This window comes from Triturus cristatus, chromosome 2_1 (genome assembly GCF_964204655.1).
Source record: "Triturus cristatus chromosome 2_1, aTriCri1.1, whole genome shotgun sequence".
Lineage (NCBI taxonomy): Eukaryota > Metazoa > Chordata > Amphibia > Caudata > Salamandridae > Triturus > Triturus cristatus.
In genome coordinates this window covers 929,512,152-929,525,152 of record NC_140581.1, presented here as the reverse complement: position 1 = coordinate 929,525,152, position 13,001 = coordinate 929,512,152, and the positions used below count along the sequence as shown (strand labels likewise).

At 47.0% G+C, this 13,001-nt stretch overlaps 1 protein-coding gene across 3 annotated transcripts in view; it reads left to right on the top strand.

Annotated features, from left to right (window-relative positions):
• The window catches only part of VPS13A (vacuolar protein sorting 13 homolog A), a 2,314,464-nt gene that overhangs the window by 1,128,024 nt on the left and 1,173,439 nt on the right, over positions 1 to 13,001 (top strand). For all 3 annotated transcript variants that reach the window (XM_085633365.1, XM_085633382.1, XM_085633374.1), the window contains one exon: positions 12,652 to 12,913. In XM_085633365.1, coding sequence (XP_085489491.1) covers positions 12,652 to 12,913 — 262 coding nt within the window. The remainder of the gene's footprint in view (positions 1 to 12,651; positions 12,914 to 13,001) is intronic.

The following is a 13,001-nucleotide window of genomic DNA, read 5'->3' as shown; positions in this document are numbered from 1 at the left end:
ACTGACCAGCGCCGAGACTTCCAGACACCTCTGAACCAGATCCACCTCTACAGCAAAGCTGAGACCCGTGGAGGCGACGAGGGACCGGCGACTTGGGAAAAGTGGCTAGTAACTGACTAGCGCGACTTCCGAGGCTCCCTCGAGGCTGTGCTTGGGGAATTGAGAAGCCCCACTCCCGAGCACCATCTGCAAAGAAGACCAGCTCCCCACACTTCACGTATTCTGCGTGGGGCCCTTCTGCACCTGTGTTGCTCGACGTGTTGTCCTGTTGCTGGCCCGTTGGCTAGTAGCCTCTGCGATGACGAACCTTTACTTTCATCTTGCTGGTCCGGCTCCTCCAGACTGGCACCCGCTCCTCTGTGAAAGAGAAGCACCCCAGACCTTCCTGGTCTGCACCAGAAGCAAGTCCTCCATCCTATGTGGGTTCCGCTTGCCAAGGCTTGTTGGGTCCTGACTCGACTTCTTCGCCGCCGACAGCAAGAGCCTTCGTGGGACAGCTCACCTCCTGGTCCTGGTCATCCTCGACGTCTCCTGGTACCCGTGGCTGCTGCGACAATCTTCACCTCTTCACCTGCATCTTCACGACATCGCCTGGTTCCTTCCTGGTTCCTTCCCGGCTCCTGGCTGGTGACCTAGACTCTGTCCCTTCTGCTTGCAGGTTCCTTCCTTCTTGGTCCCCACCTTGGGATCCACCGGACACTCTTCACTGACTGCCTGTCAGCAACTTTCCTTCAGGCATCCATAGAAGTCCACGACGAAACCTGACGCAAGTTCCCACCTATGCACCCGCAGCCTGGGGGCTAGGTAACTTGGGTACTTCGGTGCTCACAAGGGTATTAACTATCCTAGGGTCTAGTTTCCGAGTCTCGACGTTCTAGCTATACCAGAAGTGTCCTAAAACTGCTTATTTCTAACTGCTAGTAATTCTATCGACTTGTACGCATTACGCGTGAGTGTTTCCACTCTGCACCTGAATCCCGTGGGCCTCCCACTTCCTAACTGTTGGTAGTATAGTGTAGCCCCAGCGGTTCCCTAGGCCTATCCTGTGTTCGTGACAATGGTCCTTATCCCACTTACTTAGTATATGGTTTGCGTGGCCCCAGGGCCTAACTGTATTACTTACCTGTGTGACTTAATGTATGCTTAAATAAGACTGTGTTGTACTTACCTCGAATCTCATAAAGAGTGCTGAGGGTTTGATTAGAATAAATATTCTATTTTTATATATATCTGTTGTGGTGTCCTTTCATTTGGTATTCAAGGGATTACATATGGTATAACAGCTGGCTTCACATGCCATTCAGAGTTTAGCCTAAGACTGCTCTTGTCCATGCTACCACTAGGATAGCTGGTCTATAAGGTTGACTTTACAACCAATCACCATAAGGGTTGTTTGGACTGATACAAGGTGTACACTAGAATTAGTGACATCATATATCAGGCCAACTTCTCACAGCATGGTGCACAGCAAAGGCTGCGGATCCCCTTTCTGCCCTTCTTTCAGAAGTCCTTTTGTTCCTTCTTTCTTTGGCCCAGCAGGGCTCTGTTCTGGGCACTATTAAGGCCTATCTTTCTGCAATTTTGGCCTTTCTCAGGCTCCCTGATCAGCCCTCTCTTTTCAAGTCCCCTGTCGTAAGTAGATTTCTCAAAGGCATTACTCACTTTTTCTCTCCTATTCCGTTTGTGATGCCAAAGGGGTACTTGAATCTAGTTCTTACTTATTTGATGTGCGCTCCTTTTGAGCCGCTTCACAACTGTGTCCTCTTCGTTTACTAACTTTGAAGACTGCTTTCCTGGTTGCCATCACCCCCGCTACGCGTGTGTGAGCTCCAGGCTCTTTCTTGTAAACCTCCCTTTCGGTCTGTTCATCCGGACAAGGTTGTGCTCCGCACTCGTCCTTCCTTCTTGCCAAAGGTTGTTACTCCCTTCCACATTGGGCAAACTATCACCTTACCCACTTTCTTTCCGCCTCCGCACCCTTCCAGGGAGGAAGAGAGGCTCCACCGTCTGAACCCAAAACGTGTGCGCTCATTTTACCTGAATTGCACACAATAGTTCCGGGTGGATGACCCGCTTCTTTGTTGGCTATGTAGGTGCCAAGAAAGGCCGGGCTGTACACAAGAGGACTATCTCCCGCTGGGTCGTCTTATGTATAAAAGCCTGTTATTCTCTGGCTAAAAAGGAGCCCATTCTACAAGGGCGACAGCAGCTACTACTGCATTGGGGCGTGGTGTCCCCCTGAATGACATCTGTCAGGCTGCAACGTGTGCCTCGCTGCACAGTTTTACTAAGCATTATTGCCTTGACATCCAAGTCCGGAGAGTCGGCTTCTTTGACCGTTCTGTTCTCCGTGACTTTCTGGTGTGATCTTGGTTCGCAAACCCACCACCGGGGTTGGTTTCCTGCTTGGGGAGGTGCTAGCACCTCCCCAGACAGACTTTAGTGTATTGGGGCAGGGAGGGCTGAAAGGAATGAGACATGCCTGGGGCACACAAGGTGTCCCATGCATAGTCCAGTTCAAACCGGCGCTGGGGCACTCCAGCCCCAGCTCTGGCGCGAAACTGGACAAAGGAAAAGGGGTGTAGCCACTCCCCTTCCTGGTCGCACCAATAGGAGGGACCTTGCAGGTAGCCCAGCCCACTAGCCCAGTATATTAGTAGCTAGTTGGGCCCTGCTAAATTAGATTAACCTGAATCTGCAACTTGATCAGAAACTCTGGACCTTCGACATTCGACCTCAGGAAGAAGACTGAAGAAATCTCCCTTGTGGCCAAGGAGTAACCACCCTGGGCAACCAGGCACCATGCAGCGACCGCTGCTTGCTTTGCGACTGAATCCTACGAGGGACGACTGCAGAGACTGACCAGCGCCGAGACTTCCAGACACCTCTGAACCAGATCCACCTCTACAGCAAAGCTGAGACCCGTGGAGGCGACGAGGGACGTGGGACCGGCGACTTGGGAAAAGTGGCTAGTAACTGACTAGCGCGACTTCCGAGGCTCCCTCGAGGCTGTGCTTGGGGAATTGAGAAGCCCCACTCCCGAGCACCATCTGCAAAGAAGACCAGCTCCCCACACTTCACGTGTTCTGCGTGGGGCCCTTCTGCACCTGTGTTGCTCGACGTGTTGTCCTGTTGCTGGCCCGTTGGCTAGTAGCCTCTGTGATGACGAACCTTTACTTTCATCTTGCTGGTCCGGCTCCTCCAGACTGGCACCCGCTCCTCTGTGAAAGAGAAGCACCCCAGACCTTCCTGGTCTGCACCAGAAGCAAGTCCTCCATCCTATGTGGGTTCCGCTTGCCAAGGCTTGTTGGGTCCTGACTCGACTTCTTCGCCGCCGACAGCAAGAGCCTTCGTGGGACAGCTCACCTCCTGGTCCTGGTCATCCTCGACGTCTCCTGGTACCCGTGGCTGCTGCGACAATCTTCACCTCTTCACCTGCATCTTCACGACATCGCCTGGTTCCTTCCTGGTTCCTTCCCGGCTCCTGGCTGGTGACCTAGACTCTGTCCCTTCTGCTTGCAGGTTCCTTCCTTCTTGGTCCCCACCTTGGGATCCACCGGACACTCTTCACTGACTGCCTGTCAGCAACTTTCCTTCAGGCATCCATAGAAGTCCACGACGAAACCCGACGCAAGTTCCCACCTATGCACCCGCAGCCTGGGGGCTAGGTAACTTGGGTACTTCGGTGCTCACAAGGGTATTAACTATCCTAGGGTCTAGTTTCCGAGTCTCGACGTTCTAGCTATACCAGAAGTGTCCTAAAACTGCTTATTTCTAACTGCTAGTAATTCTATCGACTTGTACGCAATACGCGTGAGTGTTTCCACTCTGCACCTGAATCCCGTGGGCCTCCCACTTCCTAACTGTTGGTAGTATAGTGTAGCCCCAGCGGTTCCCTAGGCCTATCCTGTGTTCGTGACAATGGTCCTTATCCCACTTACTTAGTATATGGTTTGCGTGGCCCCCAGGGCCTAACTGTATTACTTACCTGTGTGACTTAATGTATGCTTAAATAAGACTGTGTTGTACTTACCTCGAATCTCATAAAGAGTGCTGAGGGTTTGATTAGAATAAATATTCTATTTTTATATATATCTGTTGTGGTGTCCTTTCATTTGGTATTCAAGGGATTATATATGGTATCACAGCTGGCTTCACATGCCATTCAGAGTTTAGCCTAAGACTGCTCTTGTCCATGCTACCACTAGGATAGCTGGTCTATAAGGTTGACTTTACAACCAATCACCATAAGGGTTGTTTGGACTGATACAAGGTGTACACTAGAATTAGTGACATCATATATCAGGCCAACTTCTCACAGCATGGTGCACAGCAAAGGCTGTGGATCCCCTTTCTGCCCTTCTTTCAGAAGTCCTTTTGTTCCTTCTTTCTTTGGCCCAGCAGGGCTCTGTTCTGGGCACTATTAAGGCCTATCTTTCTGCAATTTTGGCCTTTCTCAGGCTCCCTGATCAGCCCTCTCTTTTCAAGTCCCCTGTCGTAAGTAGATTTCTCAAAGGCATTACTCACTTTTTCTCTCCTATTCCGTTTGTGATGCCAAAGGGGTACTTGAATCTAGTTCTTACTTATTTGATGTGCGCTCCTTTTGAGCCGCTTCACAACTGTGTCCTCTTCGTTTACTAACTTTGAAGACTGCTTTCCTGGTTGCCATCACCCCCGCTATGCGTGTGTGAGCTCCAGGCTCTTTCTTGTAAACCTCCCTTTCGGTCTGTTCATCCGGACAAGGTTGTGCTCCGCACTCGTCCTTCCTTCTTGCCAAAGGTTGTTACTCCCTTCCACATTGGGCAAACTATCACCTTACCCACTTTCTTTCCGCCTCCGCACCCTTCCAGGGAGGAAGAGAGGCTCCACCGTCTGAACCCAAAACGTGTGCGCTCATTTTACCTGAATTGCACACAATAGTTCCGGGTGGATGACCCGCTTCTTTGTTGGCTATGTAGGTGCCAAGAAAGGCCGGGCTGTACACAAGAGGACTATCTCCCGCTGGGTCGTCTTATGTATAAAAGCCTGTTATTCTCTGGCTAAAAAGGAGCCCATTCTACAAGGGCGACAGCAGCTACTACTGCATTGGGGCGTGGTGTCCCCCTGAATGACATCTGTCAGGCTGCAACGTGTGCCTCGCTGCACAGTTTTACTAAGCATTATTGCCTTGACATCCAAGTCCGGAGAGTCGGCTTCTTTGACCGTTCTGTTCTCCGTGACTTTCTGGTGTGATCTTGGTTCGCAAACCCACCACCGGGGTTGGTTTTGCTGCGGTATCTATTCTAAGGTAAGGAATCTATCACTAACGTGTTTCTTTCAGATGAACAAGTTACTTACCTTCGGTAACAATATATCTGTAAGAAACATTAGTTAGGGATAGATTCCTTACCGCCCCACCCATCCTCCCCGTTCTGCAAACTGATCTCTAGGGTTAGTCATCCCTTTGCAGGGCCCTAGTTTCAATGCACCAGTGGTCAGTATCTTGCATGTCTCTGCGTTCCTGGCGCGGAAAGTCTTTCACAAAACTGACGTCAGCACGCAAGGGTGGCGTCTAAGTAGCTGCCACAACGTCATCTAGGTGATCATGACGCCTATGACGGACACGGAGCCGCACAACGCCACCTTCCGACGCGCAGGGGTACTGCTGACGAAAACTTTCTGGATCCAGTCTGACGCCTGGGGGTAATTCTAAGGTAAGGAATCTATCACTAACTAATCTTTCTTACAGACATATCGTTACCGAAGGTAAGTAACTTGTTCGTTACTACCCTGTGCTGTTTTGCTCATGTACTGAGGTTTTGGGAATAATATGCAGATTTTGATGCTTAACACACCAGAATCCTCATGTTTCTGTAAACACCAGGCCTTTCCCGCTTGTTAAATTCCAGCAGGTTTGACATGCAGATTGATGAAGTGTGTAATCTTTATCCATCTGTTAATTACCGCAAGCAGTAAAACTCTCAAATCTAGTAATGTGATCCTGTGCAAGCAGGTGTTAGCACATAGAACAAAACTGAATGGGCCACGTGCAATCAGTCTCTAAGATGGTAAGAAGAAGAGTCTATTTTGGAATAGATCATTCTTAGCATACCCGAAAGGATTTTTTAAAGAGGGAACTCTGGGGCCCTGTCCCTGTGATAATATTTCTGAACAAAATTTGTTGCACATGATATTTTTCTGTAAATTTTACTCTGTACAGCGGAAAAAATATATCTTGCCGATTTTAAAAAATTGCCAATTTAAGCAAGTTAGGCCTGCCTTGGCTTATTTACAAATGTTGGAATCTCCATTGATTTGCTTTGGGGTTGCCTGCTTTATAGTGGGTGCCCTGAGAGTCAGAAATAGGGCCCAGTTGACATAGTTACCTGATAATGATTATTGTGCCCACTACGTTGTCGTAGATGAAATGTTTTTTAAGGTCATTATGAAATTTTACCACGTTTTTAGCTATAGGAATGAATTCTCTAAGTGTTATTTTATTGTACATTGCGCCAATCTGTTTTGTATTTATTATTTGTGTTAATAATTTTTCTGTAATGCATTTTCCTCTATTTTGTCTGCTGTTTTGTGCTTTGATGGTTTTAAATTTTAACCGAATAAAGCAAACTTTGACTTGACTTGACTTGACTTGGAATAGATCATTCTTAGTTCACTTAGAAGATACACTCCCTCATTGGCGTAGGGAGCATTACTAATAGCTTGTAAGTTGTATGAAGCTCTGCAATTCTTCCAAAATTGTGAGTTTCATGTGAAGAAATAGGACCTCCAATTTGTAAAGTGAGGAAATAAATTATTAAGCCTTACACTCAATCTTAAGATTAAGATGTCTGTGTGTAAAGCACGTTATACACTAAGGAGGTCGGTTTGGAACTTCTAGGCAACAAGTTTCTCCTATACGAGTTCCCTGTCCACCGAGTCAAAGGCTATCCGAAAATCAATAAATCAACAACATAACTTTTGGTTCTCTTCCAGGGCCTTCCAGATGATATCCCAGAGAGCAAAACAATGGTCTATGGTTGAGCAGTAGCGGCTGGTGGGGCAGGGGGTGGGTGTGGTGTTAAAAAAGAAAAGGGGAGGAATTAAGAAAAACACACTTACCTTCTTGGCGGCCAGCTCTCCTCAGTCCTCTTTGTCCATAAGTCACGCAGGAAGAGGAAGAACCCAAGCTTCCCTAGCCAATCGCAATGCTGCCTTACAGCAGAATTGTGATTGGTCTGAAAGCCGTGGTTCGGCGCTCAGACAGGGAATGGAAGCCTGGGCATGTTCCCTATCAGGCTGCGAACTGCAGCCTTGTGGGGAACATGCAAAGTGCACATGACTGTTTTGCCAGGCCAAGACAGCCTGTCAAGCAGTCGTGCCCACTTAGAGTGTTCAAGTCACTCCTACCCCTGCTCTGCGGCCACCGCATCCCCGCCTGCACCTTTACAGTGCCAGAGAATAGTGAAAAATAAAATGATAGTAACATTGTCATCATCATGCTATTTAGGTCTCGCCTGAGCCAGCGCATGCGCTGCTTCAGGCGAGACATTTAGTAAGTGGGTTTTCAAAGTGCTACCAGAGGCTTTTGCTGGCCTCAAGCTTGCGTTCACGTGCGCAGCCGCCATCTGGCTTTCCTCTCGGCCTTTAGCCGTCGCTCTCCCTCAGAGCCTCCTCCTGACCAGTGCATGCCCCTCCCCCACCAGAGCGCGCATCTTTTTATTTCCTTTTTGCGCGTGCACACACAACTCCCGGGCTTGTTTAATCAAGCTTGACAGCATTGACAATGCTGTGCGTCATTGCTTAAAAACAATTGGCACAGCCAAAAGGTCCAAAAGGTGCCACCTAGAGGTTTTGTCAAAGCTTGTCTGATTGCCAGACACACATGAAGCTGTCGAGTATGCTAATGAGCCCCTCTCCTGCCTTTGAAGTTTCTCCTGTGCGCTGTGGGGATCTATGTCCGTTGCCTTTTGCTCTTCATTTGTTTTAACAAGTTTCGGTATGCACATCGTAAAGCCGCACATGAGCTCTCGCGCTCCCAGGCCGCAGCTTGCATGCTTTCCTACACATGAAAGTCGTGATGAAAGCGTACACATATTGCTTCCAGAAATCTGCGGCTGTGCAGGTGTTCATAAGGCCCTGCAGAATAGATCGACGCTGCTGTGCCTGGTGTTTGTTTAGAAACTATGGTTTGCATATCTTCATGGAACTGTAATAACTTGGTAAAAAATAAAAGTGGGAATGCGAATGGGCTAATAAGTATCCAATTTTACATTTACAATTGCGCAAAAAACAAGTGACACCCCTAAAATAGGGCACTACATTCCTTAATTCTGTGAAATTTAACTCTGTAAAAAATCAACTAGTTTAAAAGCGCATGAAGCTTGCAGCCTGCATCTTTCAACAACAGGCAGCTTCATTTTAATGTACTAAGTTACATTCTAAGTGCCGAACAGATGCATCTGGTTTGTTTGTCTGAGCGCACATTAATGTTAAGTTGTAGTGGCGTAATGTTGGCTGTTGAAGTATTACTCTGTCGAGAAACCCCTCCCCATTTTTAGGTCTCGCCTGAGCCAGCGCTTTAGCGCTGCTCTCGCGAGAGCTTTTGTAAACGGGGGATTTGGAAGTGAAAACTAGTGCTTTCAGGCCGCCAACTACAGTGCATGTGCACCGGGCGCGCGCACCATTTGGCAGCCTGCGTGATCATTTCGCGGCCGCTTTGTTGTTCTCAGTGAGCCGCACGGCCACTGAGAACATCAAAGCGGCCGAGAATGTGCACACCATTTGCCACCCCCTCTCTTATCCCACTTCCTGCTTGTTTTACTTATAGCACGAGGAGCTGTCTATCCCTAGCGCGCGCTTCAACGTTCCTCCCCCACCACAAAGTGCGACTCGCGGCCGCGCGTCTTCCACAACTCCCGGGTTTGTTCTTCTCTGCTCTTTAGCTCGCCCCTGCTCTCCCGCCTTGCTCTTCTCTCTTTGATGCTCTCATGAGGACCCCCACACTTGCCATCAACTTTATTTTACCTTTTTTGCTCTGCTGTCCTTTAGATTATAAAGCAGAACTGTAGGCGGCTCGCACAAAATCCCAGAAACCACATGTTCCAAATATGCAAATATATAACTTATCATGAGACCTGGTGACTGAGTCACTGACCTCTTGTACATCTACGAGGATTGTGTTCAAAAGTTCTGCATATTTTCTTTTGTGATGCTAATTTACTTCATAGGAAATGCTTGCTTTAAGGGGTCGCCTTCCTTCCTTCTAAAGTTTTCTGGGGCGCCTTTGGGGATGCCAGACCATCGGACTCCGCTGTCTTGAGCATCGTCGACACGTGCGAGTGGAGCCGCCCGGGTTATGTTGTGTTGGGGGTTTGTTCCCGAAAGCCGCTCTTGTTGTTCAGCGGGTTTACTTCCGGTCCTTATAGCTCACCGCATCTGGACTGCTGATCAGTTGTCTCTGCCCCCTTAGAGTCGTGGGTTTGATGTGTTCCCATTCACGGCTTAAACTGTTTATTGCTCGTGTGCGGGTTACAGGTCCACTTCTGTGTTCGTGAACGGACGACATGTGCGCGAATTTGAATTTATATTAACATTTCCAAGTGGCTCTGGTTGTTTTATACTTGTTTGAAAAAAATTGCGCCATGATTTTGGAACACGTGTAATCGCACATGTGCTGGTTTGTGGACTTCTTTTTTAAAAAATCGACAGCATGGAATGGCCGCGAACACTATATATGAATCTGTTTGTACAGTGATTTGCGTGTACTGCGTGCTAAAGTGCGCACTAGGCGTGTTCAGCGTGCCTCAGTGGTGTACTTCTAGTGAATATACAGCGTTCTCACTGAGAGCCCGATCACCCATCAGCCTTCCGCTTTGTACCTCCTTCTGACCCAGCGCGTGATCTTTGGTTATTTTATTTCCATGCGAGTAATTCTCGTTAAGAGCACAATTTAGAATTGCATCGGGTTGGCATAAATCAGCGCTATATGAAATAACCATGTGTGGTTCACTGACCACATGGGGAACTTTGGAGACCGTTTCTTGGTAGTTGTTGTCTTGGTGAACAAGCATTGGCATAGCCAATAGGTCTCACCTTTGGGACCTTATAAGTGTTTAGCCATGCAACAGTTATAGGATATTGTGCTGCATAAATACATACTTATAAGGTCCCAAAAGCGAGACCTATTGGCTTTGCCAATGCTTGTTGGGATAGCGCCTTATCGCCTGACATTCGCTCAACATCAAGGCTCTCAAGATGTCTTTCTGGAATGCACATTTCCGATCTGTTCCCCTGGGTTGATTTTTCAGTCCCGCCCTCCCCTACCCCAGGCTTCCTATCAAGTGCTGTACACCGCCCTGGGTCACTGTGGCGTATTTCAAGTAAACATATTTTTTGACAGTCTTTCTCCTTCTACGGATCTCCCCAGGATTTGGCGCTACATTTAGCGGCTCGGCCGTCGGGGCCTTTCCGAGCACGGTGCCCTTTCTTTTGCAGGTGTTTTTATTATCGTCTGGATTTAAGGCTCTGGGTCATCTTAATTCACAGCCTGGTACATCCTTTGTTGCTGCGGAGAGGAGATTAACGGGCGAGCCCGGTCTGGGAACATTTGATCACAGCGCCTACTGAGCAATGCGCCTTTGTCTTCCCTAAACCCGGCATCGTTCTAAAGCGCCGGGACGACCGAGTCATGCTGCTATAGGAAGCAATGTACGTGAGGCATTTACAAACTCTGCCCCCATGAAATCCATGATGAAGGAACACAGGGGATAACATCTACTGATCACAGGTAGTATGTTAAGCTGATTTGAGGTGTTGAGGCAGCTGATTCAGAGAGCAGTGAGTATTCAGAAAAAAAAAATATTGATGAAACATCTGATACCTGCTTCGTAGTTGTCGCAGGTTTAAAAGTTCTTAAAATAGCTTAACTTGTTGTTGATGTGATGGAGGAGGACCAGGAAAGAGTCGCACCCGATCCCGGAAACAGATCCCCACTCTCCCCTGTTAGTCTCCTTGCGTGCACCATCTACTACAGTACTGACTCTCTATAAAGACTAGTGCTTGGGTTTCTCTGACACCCTGCTTCTCATTGTTGACATCTGGTCCTTTGACTTTGTATGGAGAATACTTCGGGCCCCATGCCCTGCAATAATCGGACCTTTATTATGCCAGTCCCTAGACGTACATATCTCCAATAATGCACTTGTATCCTGATCTGTAAACAGCAGATTGAAATGTAAAATTGGGAATGCATTTAGCATCAGGCGATATCAGTAGCACAAGTAAGGATGGGGGGGCTTCTAAAGTATGTTGTTTTGTGGATGCCAGTATGTCGCATAAGTGCTATGAAAGCCCAGCAAAGAACATTTAATGGTAAAGAAAATGGGTGATTAAACTGAGGTGATTCTGAAAGTTTTTTTTCCATTTGGAATTTTGAAACGAAAAAAAGAGATGCAGCCAGACAGCAGAAACAATGCTGTCATATTTCATTGATGGGAGCAAAGAGCTACGAGAGTCAGTAGCAAAAATCATAACTACTCAATAAACCAGCATTGGCATAGCCAAGTATCGCCTTTGGGACCTTGTAAGTAAAAAAAAACCAAGCATTGGCATAGCCAATAGGTCTCGCCTTTGGGACCTTATAAGTGTTTAACCATGTAACAGTTAATGTTGTTGCACCAAGGATATTGTGCTGCATAACTAAATACTTATAAGGTCCCAAAGGCGAGACCTATTGGCTATGTCAATGCTTGTTTTCTTGTAGGGTGACACTCCTCCTTCTAACTGCCCCTGTGGTTGACTGACCCTCCTGAAATCCTCCTTGCTCAGTTGGTACAGTATTGTGCTCGGAAGCCTAATCCTCCAGCCTTGACAGATTAATTTTAACCGAGATGTCTAAAAGGCTGATCAGTCCCTAACATGAAGAGTACGAACCATTCCCCTTTTTCAATGTAGGTTTCACTAGTGACAGATTCTATGATTGGGGGTAGTGACCCTTTGAGGCTATCCAGCAGAACAAGAGGCTCACCAGCCCATATTAGATTTAATTATCACTGCTTTGTCGTGGTCTGTGGCTCTTGAAAGGTTAATCCGATGAATTACCACCCTTAACTCTTTTACTGAAAACTAATTGGGGGGTTGGGGGGAGATTCTTATCAGCAACGTATTTATGATTAGATGAGGTAGAAGGGTTAACATACAGATCAGTCAGATATGCTGCCCATGTATCCTCAGGGATCATACATAATCTACACCCAATGGAATGATGTTTGGTATCTTACAAAATCTACACTCTATGGAATGTTTTGTAAATGATGTTTGGGCACAATATTAAAGTATGACGATACTTCTGTATGCAACGTTTTGACATACCACCACTTATTATTTAAAAAAATGTATATATATTCTAAAGCACACAAATCAAAATACTGCAGTTGTTAGCACCAGTGGGATTTACAAAACTGTGGATCTACATTTTTCTCTTATGGCACAAATGCAGATCAGTAAATTAGTACTTACCTTCTTTTGCTCTACCTGTGCTGCCACAGGTCTGTTAATCTTTGCAGTGAATGTTTAAGTGAGGAATTGAGATTTTAGTGCTCAACACGTAGGCTGTGCTATAAATTATTTATACTTTCTTGCAGTGCAGTAAAAATGTATGGGTATGTTTTTTAGGCATTTGCTGAAGCAGCCAGCAAGTCGTCGGATGTCTTCAAAAAAGATCAGACACCATTTGTGATCAAAAATTCTTTGGGACTCACAATTTCAGTTTCTCCAAGTGAGTCTTTCACTGCTGTTAATGTTGAAGCTGGAACAAAAACAATCAACGTGACTGATGGTGACTGCCTCAATATGGATTATGTCCGTGGAAAAAGCGAGACTGACCAGTTCTCTGCAATGACGAGCCTTAGCAGCAAGCTGTTTTTCATTCAGCTCAGTAAGTTATTCTACACAAATCATTGTGTTTATTAATTAAAACAGAGCTAAATGTTTATAGCATGAGCTGCTGTAGATCACATGCTGCA